The 20,100-nt window shown below is 41.6% G+C and overlaps 1 protein-coding gene and 1 long non-coding RNA gene across 15 annotated transcripts in view; one reads left to right on the top strand and one right to left on the bottom strand.

Annotated features, from left to right (window-relative positions):
* The window catches only part of GSAP (gamma-secretase activating protein), an 85,858-nt gene that overhangs the window by 3,906 nt on the left and 61,852 nt on the right, over nucleotides 1–20,100 (bottom strand). For 4 of the 14 annotated variants that reach the window (XM_072791433.1, XM_072791441.1, XM_072791435.1 and 1 more), the window contains 9 exons: nucleotides 17,657–17,785; nucleotides 16,761–16,819; nucleotides 16,062–16,093; nucleotides 13,632–13,693; nucleotides 10,413–10,508; nucleotides 8,332–8,402; nucleotides 7,766–7,857; nucleotides 2,276–2,395; nucleotides 1,373–1,434 (listed from right to left, as the gene is read on the bottom strand). In XM_072791433.1, coding sequence (XP_072647534.1) covers nucleotides 1,373–1,434; nucleotides 2,276–2,395; nucleotides 7,766–7,857; nucleotides 8,332–8,402; nucleotides 10,413–10,508; nucleotides 13,632–13,693; nucleotides 16,062–16,093; nucleotides 16,761–16,819; nucleotides 17,657–17,785 — 723 coding nt within the window. Of the gene's footprint in view, nucleotides 1–1,372; nucleotides 1,435–2,275; nucleotides 2,396–2,538; nucleotides 5,134–6,931; nucleotides 7,078–7,765; nucleotides 7,858–8,331; nucleotides 8,403–10,412; nucleotides 10,509–13,631; nucleotides 13,694–16,061; nucleotides 16,094–16,760; nucleotides 16,820–17,656; nucleotides 17,786–20,100 lie in introns of those variants that run through there. The other 10 variants (XM_072791434.1, XR_012014151.1, XR_012014150.1 and 7 more) reach the window with 10 other exon arrangements.
* LOC140613042 (uncharacterized) lies at nucleotides 561–2,928 on the top strand. The gene is made up of 2 exons (XR_012014157.1): nucleotides 561–764; nucleotides 1,835–2,928. It is a non-coding gene; the product is annotated as an uncharacterized lncRNA (long non-coding RNA).

Here is a 20,100-nt window from a genome sequence, read left to right as displayed (position 1 = left end):
CCTTTATCTACTTATAATTTTAAAAGGATTATTCCAAAGTAGCTAGTTAGTCTAAAGAGAGGCCCTTGGGGTGCCTGGGTGGCTCAGTGGGTTAAGCATCTGCCTTGGGCTCAGGTCATGATTCTGGGGTCCTAGGATGGACCCCATCCCTGCTCAGCAGGGAGCCTGCTTCTTCCTCTCCTGTCTGCCGCTCCTCCTGCTTGTGTTGGCTCACACATGCTCTCTCATTCTGTCAAATAAACAAATAAAATCTTAAAAAAAAAAAAAAAACTAAAAAATAAAAGAGAGGCCCTTTGAAGAAAGGCCATTTCCTAGGAGGTGTGCTTCTGAATTTTGAATAAATACTCCAATTCAACCCCAAGGAAAGTAGTTTATACACTGATCTTGCCAAATTTCTTTTTCTGAAATGGAGTTCATCTGCTATTCTTCAAAACTGGGTACCTGCAACTCTAAGCAGTATCTTGCTGGGAAACAAAAGGTTGTAGGCATGTTCTCGCCAACGTCTTGCCCAGAAAAATGTAACTCCCTACGAGATTGAGGCAAAAAAAAAAAAAAAAAAAAAAAAAAAATCAAATTTAGAGACCAAACTAAATGTTCAGAGATTTTCCCCAGAGAGATCTAGCCATGGAAAATATGCCTTGTTTTCTGCCCTTGCCTGGGCTTCAGTGAGCTGCGAGGAGGAGGGGGTGTTACAAAGGAAACCGAGGAGGCCCAGAAGGACATCCCTGCGTGGGAGGACTGAGCCGGAGGTACAGGCGCTCCAGGTATGTCAACAGCAGGGCCAGCTGAGCTCTCGGGTCAGCAAGTCTGCGAAGTCTGGGGCTCTAGGACCTTGCTGTGGAATTCTGTATTTTCACAGTAGTTCTGACTTGGAGAGCTAACATCCCCCATAAAAACAAGGAGTGTCTGGACAAGCCTTTCTCTCATGTTTCTCATTCTTCCTTCAACCTGGGAATGTTTTCCTGCTGTGGTAGAAATGGCAGTGGGGGGAAATGCAGTTCCAGAACCTTCTGACCTCACCTGTATTTAAATTTCTTATCAGTTTAAAGGTCTGAAGCACATGTTTCCCCTCTCCCTCCCCACAGGCTCACAGATGTAAATATTAGTGTGGTTTCCTAAGAGGGAGAAACTGGCTAAATGTTCTAGGCAGGCCGTGCCAGGCACTCCAGGCCAGGGGCAGTACAAGCACTTTCTGGGCGCAGCAGGGAACGGCCGGCGGGGCGGAGATGCATGGGATTTCTTGGAAAGGACCGAAAAGTGAAACAATTCAATTGACTTTAGCCCAAAACAAGTAAATGCTCCCTTTGCAAGAAGAAACTAAGGAGGTTTACACCAAGGCTTATGGAGAGAATAAGAGAGAAGTCAGGATTACCGGGGGAAGCCGCACAATGATGCTGAATTTTAGTTTTTCATTGTTCTCGGAATTGTCCAGATCTACAAAAAAGTTAGATTGGCAAAAAGAACAAATCTCCATTTTGATATCTGAGCAAGCGAATAATACTTCGATGGTTCATTCTGATAACACACGTTCCCCACCCTGAATTCTCAGGCTAAGTCTAACAATAGCTTGAAATTTTTAGTTTGTGTCTCTGAATTAAAGGGCTTTCCTCTACTGACGTGCTTTTTATGTGGGACAGGGTTCTGAGGCTGCCGGTCACAAAACAATTGTACTAAAACAGAAGGCACCTTGGGCAACAGCAAATACTTTAAAGTATGTTACCCCAACACATCTGTAAGCTACCCAGTGAGTAATTTCAGCAAGTGATTAGACTCGAGACCTTCGAGTCCAAACTCACATGAGTGCTAACTCTCTCAATTTTTCTTGCATTTCCAGTCTGAGATGACGGAGTTAATCAGCTGAAAGTAAGCCATTCCATGACATTTTCTGGAGAAACAAGCCTTTGGAGGCTCCTATCCTCAAGTGCCCTCATGTACAGAAAAGGAATGCAATAGCTGTGTGTGGATCAAGGAGCCCGTTGGGGCCTCTTGAAAGTCTACTTTAAATTAGCCGAAGGCTGGTTACCGGAAATGAACTGTACTCAGCAGGACAGGCTGCGTAATTTTTGGGGTCCATTGCAGAAGACAAATGAGGACACCCCCCCGACCTGTTCCAATATTACAAATTTTAAGATGTAATGCCAAGCATGCAGCTGAACGTGGGGCATCCCCGAGGGCAGCAGGGCCCTGTGTGATTGCACGGGGTGCACACCCGGGAAGCCAGCCGGGAAGGGGCTTGGACTGGCGCTGGCCCTGTGGCGAACTCAGAGCCTCTTACCTTTCATGAGCCGTATGACAGCTGTTTCAGTGAGCAGCAACACCCCACTGTCAATGTAATGCAGCAGGTTATGCAAAGGGAGACAGTGGACGCCAAGGATCGTGTGCAGAGTATGAAAACCTAGATGAGAGACCGGGGGTGGGGGTGGGGGGGTAGTACGCATGGTCAGCCAGCCTTCTATAGGGAGTGAATTCAAGGATAGTAATAAAGCCCTCAGCTCAGTGCCTTGACACCTAGAATCTAATAAATGCTGCTTCTTTTGATTTTTTTAAAAGATTTTATTTATTTATTCATGAGAGACACAGAGAGAGAGAGAGACATAGGCAGAGGGAGAAGCAGGATCCCTGTGGGGAGCCCGATGTGGGACTCGATCCCAGGACCCCAGGACCACACCCTGAGCCAAAGGTAGATGCTCAACCACTGAGCCACCCAGGTGTTCCTAATAAATGCTTTTTTTTTTTAAAGATGTTATTTATTTATTCATGAGAGACACAGAGAGAGGCAGAGACACAGGCAGAGGGAGAAGCAGGCTCCATGCAGGGAGCCTAATGTGGGACTCAATCCCGGGTCTCTAGGATCATGACCTGGGCCGAAGGCAGATGCTCAACCACTGAGCCACCCAGGCGTCCCTAATAAATGCTTCTTGAAGACAAGGTCCAAGTCTCCTTCTTTGTGTTATCGTGACTAAGTACTGTGCTGGGTCTATGGTAAGTTCCCAACAAGCAGGCATGTCCTTCACTTTGTGTCCCTTCTTTGGCAAAAAGAGTGCAAGGCCTGCTCGATGAAAAACAGTTGTACAGTGTGACAGGTTTGCAATTCTACAGTAAGATGGCAAAAGAGAACAATTAACAGAAGACCTTCAAACTCTATGCCCAGGCTAAAAGGCTGATTAACAGGGACCACACTTTGCTGAAGTGGAAAAATTTTGAACCAGTCGGGGACAGTCTATATGCTTGATCTCTGGGTATGCCCTAAAGAAAGGCTTTTGGGGTCTACTTGAACTAAATTATAAACAAGAAAAATCTAAATAATATGGTCAGATAGCAAATCTATAGGAATTCAAGAGAGGAAGGCAACTCCCTCAAACCTAAGTCTTATGGGGAGGGCTATTCAAACGCTCAGAAATCCAGAGTTCTAAGCACACTATTAATAATAAACAATAAAAACCATATCAATGGGAGAAGATATGGGTCCAGGAAACAATCAGAAAAGCCCTCTCAGAAAAGATAGCACATGAGGGGAGCTTTGTAGGGTAAATGCAATTCCTGGGGGTGGAAATGAGGCCAGAGAACATACAAAGTGGAGGCAGTTGAAAAAACCACTTTGCCCTGAGCAGATCTGCACTAGAATCCTGCTGTTGCTTACCAGCTAAAACTTTGTGAGCCTCCATTTCCTCATCCCTAAAATGGAGCCACCAGTATCTTTTCCACAGGACTGCCTGGAGAACCAGCCCTCGGTCTATGAAAAGTCTAGCACAAAAAAAAAAAAAAAAAAAAAAAGAGTCTAGCAATGGGGTAGCACAATGGTGACCAAGAGCAAACATGTAGCAAGGCCTTCAATCTCTGCACTGGCTAACCTGATCCTCATACAACACTATGATGTGGGAACTGCCTGATTCCCACTTTATAAATGGGGAAACCAAGATTCACAGGAGCTAAGAAAGGCCTGGGATCATATAATTAGTAAGTGGCAGAGCTAAATTTGAATGCAGGCTATGGGACTTTAGCCTAGGCTCTTAGCCATGACATTATCTTGCCCCCAAAAATTGGTAGCTGGGTTAATGGGACAATATGGACAGAGGCCCAAAGGTGAGGAAGTATGGAACATATTCAGAAAGTATCGAATGACCCAGCTGAGTTGGAATCAGGTATATAAGAGGGATGGTAGGAGGTAGGTTGGAATGGCTAATTTATTTAACAAATCCCTTCCAGACACCAGACAAGCAGCTGGGTGTACAATAATGAGCAAAACAGACACCACTACTGCTCCCATCCACCTCCCAGGCTGCTGGGAAGACAATCAAAGATTTACAAACATATATGTTTTTAAAAATGTGACCAGTTTGGGGCACCTGGGTGGCTCAGTTGGTTAAGCATCTGACTCTGGATTTCGGCTCAGGTCATGATCTCAGGGTTGTGGGACTGAGCCCTGCATGGGGCTCCAAGCTCAATGTGGAGTGTGTTTGAGGCTCTCTCTCCCTCTGCCCTTCCCCCTTCTTTCTTCCAACAATGAATAAAATCTTTAAAAGTGACCAGTTTTATGAAAGAAAAGTGCAGGGTGCTCTGAGTGTGCATGACAGGGATTGAATGCTGAATGACAGAAAGGAATCTCTTATTTAGAAGACTTTGGGGAGGTACACTGAAAGCTTTTGAGCAAGATGGAAAAAGGGTCTGAGTTTTGCTCTTGGAATATTAAAACGGCAACAGGCAAAGAATGGACTGGAGTATCAACAGATTGCTGCAAGAGGTGTGTAAGCTGTCGGTGTTGGCAGGCCACTGCATGAACCTGCACCAGGGGTGATGGGGGCATTGACAGTGAAGGAGAAGGAAAGGGATTAGAAGCATGTGGCAATGGGTCCAGACATGGAAACTGATGGGGTGTGGGTAGGGAATGACAATGGATCACAGCCTAATCTTAGGAGCTTACATGACAAAGACATGATGCCCAAAGAGCTGGAATTTGAGTTCAGAACAATCGTGGAGTTTTCTCTGTCTCTCTGAACACATGAATCATGAGCAGTGAGAGACTGAGTCCTAAGTCCTAAGTCCTTGGCCACATCAAGGGTCAGATAAAGTGCAGGCTCTGCCCACAAGCAGATGTTAAGGGGCTGACAACAGGATGACTCCACTCTGGCCTCCCTGAATCAAAAAAAAAAAAAAAAGAAAAAAAAATAGTGATTTTACTCAGTAACCAATAACATGAGATTTTTCAAGTGGATTTGGACATTCTTCCCAAGATTAGAAAAAGTTATGAAATCTGTTCTGAAGAAAAGTTCATTAGGTTCCTATAGATTTCTTGGATTCAGAATTCCTTCTCTAGACCTGTGTCCATGTCCTAAAGATCCCTGATGATCCTTCATCCTTTATCCCTAGGGCACAGCTCCACATCCAACAGTCCGTTCTTGGCTTTGGGTCAGCTCCAAGCAACAGAGCAAATTGGCTAACAGAGAGAGAGAGAGAGAGAGAGCGCACGCATAAGCAGGCATCAGCTTCAAAACAGAGCTTTTCCAGCCAACTCTAGTTCTCATCTCCGCCAGGGCTCCTGACCTCCTCTAGCCCATGGGGGGAACACAGGTCCCATTTAAACTACAAATGCTCCACCTTGAAACCATGACTTTTTCATGGTCCGCATTCTCCTTATTTCTTAAACAACTGGGTTACAAGTTTCCAGCTCTTGGAACTCAAACAGTTCTCACAAGTCCAGCAGGCTTGGAGAGCAAGCCTATATACACAAGTACATGAAAAAAACACCCTGTATTTACACACACACATGTACACCCATGTGATCCAGTGTCACTTCACCTCTCTTTCCAGGTCACATGAAGGAAACAAACATTTAAGAGAAAAGGAGAGATACTGCTCTTCCTTACCTGACACATGGAAACAAACCATAAAGTCTACTCATAATAATTCTTAATCACTATGGATAACACTTTTCCATGTTTTCCCTCCTTACATGTCCCTGATGTTCCATAGAAAGTAAAGTTTTATGATCTCCCAGATATAATATTGTCCCCACTAAGTCACTTTCATTTATTTACAAAAGAGGCTTGAACATCCATGGTGAACAAATCTCAAAGCATGAATCCATGCCCCTACCAACTCTTTTGTGTTAATGACAAATAATTAAGAGTTGAAGCCAGAAAACCATACATAGTTTTTCATGAAATCCCTTAACTCTTTCTAGAGGGCACCTTGAAATTCCTATTCTATTGGGATAATTTAAAGTCATCCATTCTTCTCATGAATGGTCACTTTCGGATCCCTAAAAAATCAAAGGAAACCCTTTTTGTACCTCCAATATCAGCAGATCTTATAAGATAAGGCATATGTTGGATAGAGAAAGCATGAAGAATTCCAAACTGAATCAGATGTATCATAAATGCAGACAGGCTGAAACATGCTGTGGGGATTTCTGGGCCAATAAACTGTCAATGTTTTAGCATCAACCAATTCAAATGAAATATAAAATTCAAGAGGCAAGCACAGAATAGTAGTAAAAGCACAGATTCTGGAGCTCAACTTCCTGGATTTGAACACTGGCTCTGTTGCTTAATAGCTGTGTGTCTATTAGGCAAGTTACTTAACCTTCCTATGCCTCAATTTCTATAAAGTGGGAATAATATTAAGTGGAACTATATGAAAGTGCCTTTTTTGTTGGTCAAAAACTGGTTGGGTATTGGCAATTTAATGTGGTCCAATTTAAGCTCCTACTTAGGACTGTTATGAAAATGGAATGGGCTCATTTATGTAAAGTACTTAGTATAGTAACTGGCACAAAATGGGCACCATCTACATGTTGACTTAAAAATGAGTAAAGGAATGAATTACTGATAGATGATGGGATAAATGTATATGAGTAAGTTAAATTAAGTTGGCTGATAAACATTATGTAGTGATAGTTATCATAAAGTTTAGCACTCATCAGAATATGTACATAATGGGGGCATCTGGGTGGCTCAGTCCATTAAGCATCTGCCTTTGGCTCAGGTCATGATCCCAGTGATGGGCTCTCTGCTCAGCAGGAAGCCTTCTTCTCCCTCTCCCTCTTCCTGCTGTTCCACCTGCTTATGCATTCTTTCTCTGTAAATAAATAAATAAAATCTTAAAAAAAAAAAGAATATATATGTAATGAACACAAGGCAGACAGGAGCTTATTGTTTCTTAAAATGAATACATGTTACCAACTAGATTTCTGTTACTTTTGTAACTGCTCTACTTTCTAGCACAGTATATGGAATGTAATAAAAAAAAATCAACCAATGTTTGTTTATTGAGTGAACAAATGACCAATCAAATAAATGACTACATACATGTGCCAAGGGTGTTTTGAGGCCTGACTTGGTCCTGTTTCAAAATCCTAAGGGTGATTTTTAGCTTCTTAGCACATAAAAATCAGCTATTTTCTAACAGCCAGACCCACTTCCTCCTGAGTGTTAACTTTCTCAATCAGATAAACTAAGCCTGCAGACATCAGGGAAAGATCTCCCTGAATCAGCTCCACTGGTTCAAAATATCCTTGCAAGCTGCATAGAGACCAGCTTCAGCTCCCTGAAGTTAGTGACAAGTCACAGTATAATTTAATAATGAGGGGTGATTTGGTCTGCAGAGACCAACGTCAGGCCCATCTCTCACACTGACACCAGACACACAATTTCTCAAACACAGAAAGTCTCATCCTTAAATCAGTAATGTTGCCAAAATCTGGGGACCATGGTGAAGAAGAAAGAACACATTTCTTACAACAAAGGACAAAAGAGCCAAGACTTACCAGGAGGCAGAGGTAAAAACAAACTCATGGTAGCTTCCAGAATCCTGGTCATGATGTGAAAGACTGTAAATTCAGCAGCACTGGCCCGCCTGCTGACAGGTAAAAACAACAGAATCGCCATCAGCCAAGGGGTTCATCTCTAAAACTCCGTTTGTCTAAGCAGTGGCTCTGAATAGCACATAGAGATGGAATTCATGCTAATTATGAAAGGCTAGGCCCTGCTGAAAGCTTCATGAGTATGATGGCAACCATCAGCCTAATGCCTAGAATCTAACCAGACAGTAGGCGCATAAATGATAAATTGTATTAACCTAAATTCCCCTTCCCTGCAGTCCTGAGATCACGTGCCCCTCCTCCCCATCAACCATATGCCAGGGAAAGAGGACCTGTAAAGTAACTGGGCCACTCCTTTAAATGATGAGTACAGAACTAAGACAGTGTCAGGGCTGGTGACAACTGTTTTCAGTTGTTAACTTCTGAAAAAGCTTTGCCAAAATGGGCAGCAATTAGAGTTGTTTTAGCCCTTTGTACACCTTGATAAAAGAGAATGAGAAATACTTGCGTACAAGTGGAGAACCCAGGGGTGAAGATGATGTGTCCTCCAGCTGGTTTCTAGTATTTGGCAAATGAGATCCAGCTGGAGGATAAAGACAGTCTGTTAACCTTTGCCCGTTCCCTCTCCCTCCGGGGTCCCTACAGCGAGCCCTCCACAGGCCTGACAGGCATGTTCAGGGTGGCTGGCATTCAGCTTGCGCCTGGACACAGAACCAGCCTTTCTGCAGCCAATTCAGAGGTTGTGGAATCCAAAATGGAAAGACTGAAAATGTGCACCAGAGCCTAACAGAGTCCCTTCTGTCTATGCAGGCAGTGCCCCAGCTGAGCTTCCCCAGCCTGGTCAACAGGCCCTCGGTCACAGGCCCTCTGCCAGCAGTGAAGGCCAAGTACAACTGGATTTGCTCTTGGACTGTTCCATGACACAGGCCCACAGCTGACAATGAGGAGAAAGGAGACACAGAACAGAATGGAGGTCCCGAGCATCAACTATGGAGTGCGACCAGTTTCAAGTCTGGGTCATGCATTTGACTAGTTTGTCAGCAACAGAGCAGTCTCCCTGGGGCTGTCACCAGCCATGGATCCCATGTCCTGCAAGTGTAGCCAAGGCCAGGGGGCAAATCAGAAAGGATCTCCATATAGGCACAGATAAAAATAATTAGTTCTCAACGACACAGATTCTCTGTGTCTCTTTGGCTGAAGTCTCGTGCTGCAGCAACTTCTTGCATTTGTTTCAGAAAGCCTGTCGGGCCACTCTCCTGTGAGGACCAGGGGACATGGCTGCTTGCTGCTGGGCAGGAGCACGCACATCTGGCCTCCATCAGTCACTGCTAAGTCAGGAAATCAGGGTACTGAGTTTTCTGGGGCTACATCTCTACCACTTCTGGTCGCATTGCTTCTAGTGGTTAATACAGACTAGTGTTAAAACTTTTATGGGTTTAGCTACAGGGAAGAATGATGCGTGAACAAAAATCTTTAACACTTTGCAAAGTGAAATTTAAAGTCAACAGAAAGAAAGGTGGTGGACATGTTAAATACTTGTGTTATTAAGGGACAGGGAAAGCAAGTTAATACCAGCATGGAGAAGATAAAGGCCACATTCATAAGGTGAGCTCCTCGGTACGGTTCTACTACGAAGAATTATTATTTAGGGAAGTTTCAATGCCTCACTTGTAAACATCAATTTGTGAGAATACCAACCTCTCCTAATGTATTAAAAATTGTGAAATTCTAAACATATTGTTTAAAAACAGACACTAATGACTGTAATAAAGGCAGAAAACTTTAAAATTAAACATGAAATCCAGCCAGGGCCATATCTAATACATTTAATCTTCCAGAGTTTAATGCAAAAACGTATGTTCACACATTGGTCATTTGCATACTGGTCTTACCCCAAATGGGAGGAATGGAGTGTTCTTTCTCTTTCTATGAATTTAAATACTTTAGGAAATTGTCTAGCATATTATTTCTAGCTTCTAAGTAGGGTCAGGCCTCAGCTCCATATGCTTTCTGAGAGACTCAAGACCACCTCAAAATCGGTCTAGCCATAGCATTTCTGTTTATACATGGACTGGTGCTATTAATTGGGATCACACAATTCCAACAGGTGGCTACCTGGTGGATGAGCTACCAATCTCACCAGCAGACTCTAATGTGGTAGTATTTACACAATTAAGCAAGAATCTGGCCTAATTGGGCTGTTGGCACTCATTAAGAATTTCAGTTCAAGTTCTCTCATGTCTTCACCAGCCTCCATGTATAGAAATCATTACTGATAGTTTAATAAGGAGCTGAAAGTTGCTAAGAGGCACGTGAGCATTTGGCAACCATGCTGAGCTCATCACAGCTCCATGCTTCCGTGAACATATAGATCACTATTTGAAGGGAGTGTAATAAACCACTTTCATAACCAAGTCCCCCTTGTTTTTTGGTTCTTTTTTCCCTTTGTTCAATCTATAGCACCAAACACAGTGGTTTGAGGACAGAAAATCTGCAAAAACCTAATCTGAAAAACATACTGAGCCAAAAACTGGGAGCTACATACTAGGGGGGCTGGGGCAATGCAGGACAGAGAACAAAAAGCAAAACCAACCAGTTTTGAAATGTAGTCCAGAACCATCTGTTCAATTTTCTTCTTTTCTATACCCTGTAGGTGTCTCAGGAGATGCTCTCTTAGCTCAGACACCATCTGAAAACAGGATACGGATTAGATACATCACAAACTACCCACTCACACCTGCTACTGTTTTAAACTAGATCTATTTATTAACAGTTTACCAATATGAAAAATACTGGACCTGAAGAGCCCATTGGTAGAAATGTATAACCCACAGTGTTACTTTAATGGGCATACATCAGGGACAACAACATTCCTCAAGAGGAACCGCTGATTCACCCAGAGCCCAGTGAGCAGCCGAGAGGCAGATTCCCAGCCCTGATGAGGATTCTCCAAAGAAGCCAAGGGAAGCCACTAACTTAGAAGTCAAGGGCTTTGGGATCTACCAAAGGGTTGAAGTCTACTGCTCCCAGCCCTGGAGCACTAACAGGAACAACCTGAATGATGAACTATGTTGATGCAGGTGTAGTGGGGAGAGGCATGCTTTGAGGCATTGGAAAGATAGAGGCAGGAGTAAAAATGAAATGCATCAGGTACCCCTCTGTGCAGGGGCTCTAGGCATTCGGCATAGCCCCCCGACATACAAAAGTAATGAAATTATTGATTCCATCACCTCTAAACAGGCTTGTATACCTACTCTGTTTTTTGTTTTTTTTTTAAGATTTTATTTATTTACTCATAGAGACAGAGAGAGAGAGGCAGAGACACAGGCAGAGGGAGAAGCAGGCTCCATGCAGAGAGCCTGATGTGGGACTCCATCCAGGGTCTCCAGGATCATGCCCTGGGCTGCAGGCGGCGCTAAACTGCTGCGCCACCGGGGCTACCCTACCTACTCTGTTCTGATCTTTCTTGGAGCTCACCCATCAGTGTAGCATCCCAGCCCTCCTCACCTTTTGCTGTTTTGTCTCCTTTTTTCCTCCTCCCTTTTGCCTAAATGCCCTCCTCAGCTGGAGGCTCTCCTGGGTGGAACGATCTTTGCACCAATAAACTCCATGGAAATTATACAACTGACCTCATGTGTGCACATATCTTCTATTTTGGCAGATTTACACATATGACACCCGGAGCAAAACTTAGCCCATGGCATTCTGGGCCATGTGTTAGTTAGGTATAAAACTTTAAAAATTTTTAAAGATTATTGCATGCTTTGTCATGCTTTTCAATTTTTCTGTAACAACCATAAAGATGAAATTTTAAATCACTCATAATCCTATCATCTGTGGTAACATTTTGGATTTTTTATTCCCCTTTTTTCCCAGTGTGCACACTTATTTCAATGTTTTCTAATTTGCTTTTTTTCATAAAAAAATGACATAGTTTATGTCATTAAATTTCTTTACCACACTGGTTGTAAGGGCTACACAGTATTCAGATTTTATGAAAGTACTAAAATTGAATTGGATATTCTTATTCTCATATGGAATACTTCTTATACTATTGTAAACAGTACTAAAAAAAACCTCTTGTATATGATTTGTTTGCCATATCCCCAATTATTTTCTCAAGCTAAATTCCTAGAAATGGAACTTGTTGGGTCACGTATGTAAGGTTTTAGAGATACTTCCGAAATGCCTCCTGCTGTGGTTATACTAGTTTTCAACTGCATTGCATGGGGCTGCCGAATTCCCTGTACAATGAACTTTGCTAGCGTGAGTTTTAAATTTTTGACAATCTGATATGCAAGCACACACGCATATAATTTTTTTATTAGATTCCTTAATCCATCTGGTATTTCTGTTGGTTTGTGGTATAAGGTGGTGGTATTTGGAATAGGAGGACTCCAACTGTCTTCCAAATAGCCAGCCATTGATTGATTAAAAATTATTTCTTTCCAGTAATTTTTAAATGCCTAACTTATCATACACTAAAGATTCAAATTTAAACTAGAGACTCCTGATTCTGTATTTTGTACAAGCACCATATTGTTTCAATTACTGTAGGTCAATAACACACTTGGCCATCTGATAATGTTAGTTCCACTCCTCTGGTCAACCATCAGAGAAATTTCATTGGCTTTTTGGTTGTGATTTTATTAAGCCTAGATGCTAAGGATTTGGAAATGGAATAGTTTTTCATTAACTTTTCTAACTAGTTAATCCTAATAAAAAATAAATTTAGAATCAGCAGCTTATTTACTAATTGCTTAATATTTTCCATTTCCCCAGGTGATTATTTTGTTTATTGCATTGGACAATCATAGCATCTTATTTTACTTTTGCTTCTTATCACACTGTATAGAATTTCCAGACAATGTAAAATTTTAGTGAAAATAGCAAGAATCTTTGACTTCTTTTTTTTTTTTTTGAGAGAGAGAGTGTGTGTGGGCAGGAGTGGGGGAAAGGGAGAGAATCTTAAGCAGGCTCCATCCATGCCCAGTATAGAGCTCAAGATGGGGCTTAATCTCAGAACCCTGAGAACATGACCTGGGCCAAAATCAAGAGTTGGACATTTAACCAACTAAGCCACCCAGGTACCCCTCGAGATAATATTTGATATATTTTTAAATTATTTTATGGTTATTGTATTTTCAAGGATTTCTACTTCTTCTTGGCTCAAGTTTGGTATTTCTATTTATCAAGGAAACTTTAACTGGAATTTTCAAATGTGTGAATATGTATTTATACATATTTTAAAAATTTCTATATTTAAGGTAATAGATTATCCCATTCCTAAGCCTGCACAGTATTAAAAATATTTTATTACACTTTCCATATGTCTCTTGAATCAGTGTTTTAAAAAATAGATTTTGGATTTATTTACCAATTCTGCTCTCCCATTCATTTATTTTGATTTATCTCTCTTTGGTCTTCCTTGTAGTAGGACTTCTTGAGAAAGAATACTTTATTCTGTTGTATTTTAAACCCCAAACACAAATGCCACAGAGACATTGTTCTTGTCTTTCCTTGTTTTAAACACTCAGTGCTGTGCATTTCCTTATGATGTTTTGTAATTATATATTCTGGGTGGTGACTGATTCATCTACATCTCTCCCACCAGACTATAACTTGTAAATGTGCAGAAATCATATCAGTGTTGCTTAACACTGAACACACAGGGCCTACAGTGGCTGGTAATGGCTATGCATTAAAAGAGTGAATGAAAAATAAGATCAATGTGAGAAGCACAATCTAGCCCTTTCCCCTTCTCTTGAATCCTGTTGTTTCCCAGCACCCAAGTGGCCCACAGACCACTTACCAGCCCTATAAGCAGCCTCTGGTGATAGTCTTCCTCCTGGAAGAGGGGTGTTAATCTTGGCTCTGAAATTAAACAAAACAAGAGTCAAGCAGAGTGATTTTTGGAAAATGGGCTAGAAGAAGAGAAATAAGCCTGGGTTTCCCTTCTCTGAGTTATTGGGAAAATAGACCATTTTGCTGATGGGATGAAATTTTTCATTAAATGTGTGGCCTATTCCTACAAGCCAAACTTATCAGTCAGATGATACACAGAAAGCTCTACTCTAACAGACTAAGAGAGAAAGAAAACAAGGAACCCATTTCCCAACACCAACAGGCTCTGGCTTTGAATTCTCTTTAACACGAAAGCTCACCACTGTCTAAGAATCTGTTTCACTGGAGTCAGAGACACTTGGGCCTTCTTTTAACCCCACAGGGGCCATAAACACAGGGACAGGGACTTAGTGGAAGGATTACATCACTGCCTTCTTTGGGACCCCCTGATAGTTTAATGACTTTGGGAGTCATTGAACTGAGGGGGATCTGTCAATTACTGTAGCAAATAATATTAATTGACACAGGTTTTCCAACTAAAAAGGTAACCAGATCAAGAGGAAAAGTGACATGGAAGGTGAAATCCGATGATTTGCACTACACCAGCAGACTGGAGGGGCAGGCAAACACAGTCTTGTTGGCAGATGTGCCCTAACACTCACTCTAACAGCACCTTCGTGCCCTGCTCCTCCTCTCCTGGAGCACCTGAGGCACACAGCCATCAAGAGAGCAGAACTGCCCTGGTCAGTAGGCTGACCACCCTGGATAGGCCAGCACAGATGCCTCTCGACTCCTCAGGATAAATCCAACCTGGATCCTAAACAACCTTCTTGATTAAGATGAAGCAATTCAAAACTTGATGCCAGCAGCCCTGAATTTCACACAGATTGTTCTGTTTCTGTTAATGATGACGTTCTTCCTAGGACACAGTGCAAGCAAAGCATGTGAGAGGAAGGGACAAGTTCCCAAAGTACACCCAGAGAGAGTGACTGGCCACAGGATGCAAACAGGCTGGGAGTACAGGAGCAAGAGCTCCAACAGGGACAGGAGTGACGGATACAACAAAAGCTTCAACAAACAGCAACATTTCCCATGTTGCAAAATTCCTAGCGGAGCAAGAAGGGCGAGCCTGAATCAGGCACATCCACAGCCTGGCTGCCAGGCAGGACTCCTGCCTGCTGCTCCTGCCGGTGGTGGAACCCCTGGCTTCAGGCACGGATGGTCTGCTAACACAGGCAGAGGCTGCTTCCCTCTGGGCTGTGCAGTGAGCACAGGCTCTGGCGGCCTGGGCTGGATCACAAGGTCACTGTCAGGGTTCACGTGAGCTGTGTGCACAGCTGCAGGATGCACCACAATGCACTGTATAAAATAATTTCCGTTAGGATCGCCCAACATATACCTAAACATCCAAGCCTATAAAACAAAAGTGGGATATCAAACTAACAGCTTTTTAAGTGGAGGCTGACCTTTATGAAGCATGAAAGAGTTCCAGTGACAAAAACCACAAAAAAAAGCTGTACCTAGATACGCTTAAAATTCTCTTCCCCCAGTTGCACCTGGCAGGGTGTTTATCAAGACTTACCTCGGATGTCACTCCTTCTGGAAAGCCTCTTCTAACCTTGCTCTCTTCCCCAACCATCCCCACTCCTGACCCAATCCCTCCCCCATTGTGGTTCTATAACACCTGTCACCTGGTTTAGAAATGGTGCGTTTGCATTTCTTCCTCACACATTAATGACAAAGCAGCCACCTCAGGCATCTCTTGTGCCAAACACTGTAACAGGCACTATAAACATTACCCCATTTGCTCTCATTTTCCCCCTCACCTTGCCCTGAAAAGGATAATACACAAAATGAATACATGGCTCACCCACGAGTACACTGTCAGCATGTGGCTAGAACTGGATCTGAAGCCAAGTTCTGTCTGGCTCCAAGCCCATGCTCTTCCCCCAAAACCACAAAGCTTATCCAGAGACTCCTATCTTTGTACTCCTATGATCTAGCCCAGTGAGTGCCCAAACATTAACCAAAATCAAAGACCCTTGTGTGATTAGATGGCTGGAAAGAAAGCAGCACTAAGCTAGGGGAACTGCAGAAGGGCATCCTGTGGGTATAGCTACAGGGCATGGTAATTAGATCAAGCCTATGAAGAAAAATAACGAAAACCAAACAGCCAACACTCAGGGACTCTTCCAGCAAAAGCACATTCAGCAGCTGTCCCTAAAGGTCCTGGTACCAAGACAGACATGGAAAAAGCTGGTTGGATAGATAGTAAAGGGTGCTGTCTTCATTACACTATCGGGCGTGATTTTCTTGCCAACACGGGGGTAGGAAACACAGTGTTACAAACCAAACACTGACTGAAATCCAGAAGGCTTTATTACAGGTCTTTTCTTACCCAAATTCCTTGCTTCTAGGTTAGAAATCACCCTACAAAGAAATTAGCCAACGTTATTCACATAGGAAGATTTTTTTTTTAAAAGCCACAATACCATACAAAGATATCCTCCATAAAACCACTGCAGAAACTGTTTTCAGGTGGCTGAAAACCTCAAACACTTTAATCAACTTGACAAAAGCCACATTAGGCAATTATAAAATCTCAAAACCCTTTAGCACAAACAATGACAACAATTTAGAACAATCGTAGCTCTCAGTTATTGGAAATAATGGGAACAGAAAATAGAACAAGGTTGGAATGGGGCCTGTACTTGTAGCACTCCGAGATGACTCATCTGTCCTGAAAATGGGCTTTCAAAATAAGAGCCAGCTCATCAGCCCACTAACGCTTTTTAAATGAACCTATTGTCTCTACCCTCCAAAGTGCTCACTTAGTAAGAGCTCTCTTTGCCACTTATCGCTTATATTTCATCCACCCTCAGGATGCAAGTCTATGGCGTTTAACATATACAATTTTCCCACTAGAAACTCTAGCACCAAACTCAAGAATAGGGCCCAGGTGGCTGCATTCATTAAGCTGATGGCATCATTTTATTGAGGATACTCAACAAAAGTAAACTACTTCCATGAAAGGTATCCAAAAAAGTAACTGCAAAAAATAGCCATCTTGTAGGTACTAATCCCTAATTTTACTTACTTCATTGCATTATCAAAAATATTCCTCACATATACCATGGACCTTCTTCTTCCGGTTTTCTAGAAGAGAGAACATGTCAGAGGTGTAGAAGATAGAGGTTTTGTGGGTGACATTTTTCATACCAAGGACATAATACAATATAGTAAAGAATTTTGGAAAAAAGAAATATACTTTCCAAGTAATCAAAATACATAAGGTTCTTAAAAATTAGTTAAAAAACATTTTATTCTGAAATTATTATGGATTTATATAGGAAGTAGCAAATCAACTATACAGTGTTGTGTTACATACATTAACACTACTACCGAGAGATCTCATGGACTCTTCACCTAATCTCCCCCCATGTTTATATCTTATATAAATGATGATAGTACAACATCAAAAATTAGAAGATAGATATTGCTGGAATGAGTGTAGAGCCCTATGTCATTTCATCATGTACATAGATTCATGTGCCACAATATACCACAACAATCAAGATATAGAACTGTTTCATCCTCCCAAAGATCTCCCTTGTGCTGCCCTCTTTGTAGTCAGTCCCAGCCACTCTTCTTTCAATCAGCCCTAACCCCTGGCAACCACTAATTTGGGAAGACTGGGTTTATTTAAACCAATTTTTAACTATACAAATAATGCAAGAACACAGATAAGACCTGGATGTTAGTCTCACTTCTACTATGAACATGCTGTGTGTGTCCCTTAACTTCTGTGCACTTGATTCTCCTCAAGAGAAGAGAGATCAGAGAAGCACTGTGGTCTTCTTGCAACAGTGCAAAAGAGTCTGGCAATTAGGGAGAGTGCTGCAAATTTAAGCCACCCTTAGAACTTAAGGGCATCACCTCATCTAACGCTCTGTACTTTTGCTTCTTGCTTTATTCTCATGAATCCACACAAACCTCTTCTGAGATCAGGCTGTGCCATTCTCTCTTGACCATGCTGTTGTTATAGAGCAAGCATGGTTTGGAGCACTTAACATATTCCAGGTTGGAGTTCAGTTTTTCCCAGTAGCCCTTAAAGCTGTGGACCTGCAGAAGACAAAAAAAACATTGGTGAGCTTGACAAGCAGGGCCTGTGGCCCCAACCAACCAGCGAGAACCACTCAGCCTTGCTGCAAAGCCAGGCTCGCCTTACTTCCTCAGCTCATATAGGGTAGCATTTCTGAGTGAATTCTTCCCGCAAAAGATGGCATTCTCCTCCTGCAGGAATTCTAAAATAGTAAGACTTATGGAGTCTTGCTTTCCCCATTTCCTTTTCTTCTCCTTTAATAGAGAACTACTGCTCACTTTCCAAAACCTGTATGAATCACCTAGGTTAAGGCTATGTTGGGAAGCCTGCTTTAAACTCCGTGTTGTACTAAACACATAAAATTGTTTCCTCTCCAGACACCCACTTTTCTGACTTAGGTTGTACTAACAATGCTATATTCAGAGAAAGTTCATAAGACTTACAGCACAGGAATAGCCTTACTTACTGCTAAGCTTATCTACTACCAAAAGATGTCTTTCTGAACCGAGGAATCAGAAAGGTGGAGTGAACTAGTTTCACATTTAGTCATAAAATATTCCAAAACTCCAAAACAGAATTTGCTGGCGTTCTATCTAGGTCCTTGACATATTGCTATAATTGAAGCAATAAAGTATCCATTACATTTGTTTTTAAATAAAAGGCAATTCTAATGCTTTTTTTTTAATATTGAAGAATGGGTTGACACAAATAGTTTTAATTTTTTAATATAAGATTTATTTATTTAAGAGAAAGAATGCATGAGAGTGGAAAGAGGGGCAGAGGGAGAGGGAGAGAGTGGATCTCAAGCAGACTCCCTGCTAGCACGAAGCCTGATGCTGGGCTCGAGCCCATGACCCTCAGATCATTACCTGAGCTGAAACCAAGAGTCAGATGCTTAATCAACTGAGCCACCTGGGTGCCCCTATTTTTTAATTTTTAAAATTTAAATTGAAGTATACTTAACATACAATCCTGTATTGCAAGGGTACAATACGATGACTCAAGAATTCTATATATTATTCAATGCTCACAATACTGTAGTCACCATCTGTCACCAAAAAACATTATTACGATCTTATTAACTATATTCTCTCTGCTGTACTGTTCATCTCTAATAATTATTTTATAACTGGAAGTTAGTACCACTTAATACCCTTCATCTACTTCACCCATTCCTCCCCCCCACCCCCCACCAACACTCAGTTTGCCTCTGGCAACCACTAGTTTGTTCTCTGTAATTAAGAGTTTGGTTTGTCTCTTTTTAATTTATTTGTTTTGTTGCTTAAATTTTACACATAAGTGAAACCATATGGTCTTTGCCTTTCTCTGACTTATTTCACTTAGTACTATGCCTATAGGTCTTCCCATGTTGTAGCACATGCCAAGATCTCATTCTTTTTAATGACTGTGTAATATTCCTTTATATACATATACCGCCACTTCTTTATCCATTCATCTATGGATGGACACTTGGGTTGCTTCCATATCTTGGCTATTGTAAATAATGCTGCAATAAACATAAGGGTCCATATATCTTTTCAAATTAGTATTTTCTTTTTCTTCAAGTAAATAAATACCAAGTAGTAGAATTACTGGGTCATATGGTAATTCTAGTTTTAACTTTTTGAGGAACTTCCATACTGCTTTCTGAAATGGTCGTACCAATTTGCATTCTCACCAACAAAGCATGAAGATTCCTTTTTCTCTCATCCTCACCAACACTTGTTATTTTTTGTCTTTTTGATTCTAGCCACTCTGATAGGAGTGAGGTGAAATCTCACTGTGGTTTTGATTTGCATTTCCCTCATGGTTAGTACTGTTAAGCATCTTTCCATGTGTCTATTGGCCATCTGTACATCTTTTTTGGAGAAATGTCTATTCAGGTCCTCTGCCCATTTCTTAATCGGATCATTTGTTTTTTGGGTGTTGAGCTGTATAATTTTTTTATATATATTTTGGATGCTAACCTCTTATTGGATATATTATTTGCAAATATCTTCTCTCATTCCGTAGGTTGCCTTTTCATTTTGTTGGTGGTTTTCTTTGCTGTGCAAGAGCTTATTTTGATGTAGTCCCAGTAGTTCATTTTTGCTTTTGTTTCCCTTGCCTAAGGAGACATATCTAGAAAAAGGTTTCTATGGCTGATGTCAAAGGATATACTGACAAAAGTTGTTTTCTTAAATCAGTGAAGATAGATTTATGATATACTTTCTTGCCAAAATATACATATTTATAAAAGATTTGACTAGGGCCAGAAGTGCAATGTGTAGCCATAAAACAAAGTGAGCTAATGCCTAGTGTGGTAACAGATTTAGCTACATTGCAAAAAAAAAAA

The sequence above is a fragment of the Canis lupus genome, chromosome 21, assembly GCF_048164855.1.
Source record: "Canis lupus baileyi chromosome 21, mCanLup2.hap1, whole genome shotgun sequence".
NCBI lineage: Eukaryota > Metazoa > Chordata > Mammalia > Carnivora > Canidae > Canis > Canis lupus.
This window is presented reverse-complemented; position numbering and strand designations above follow the sequence as displayed.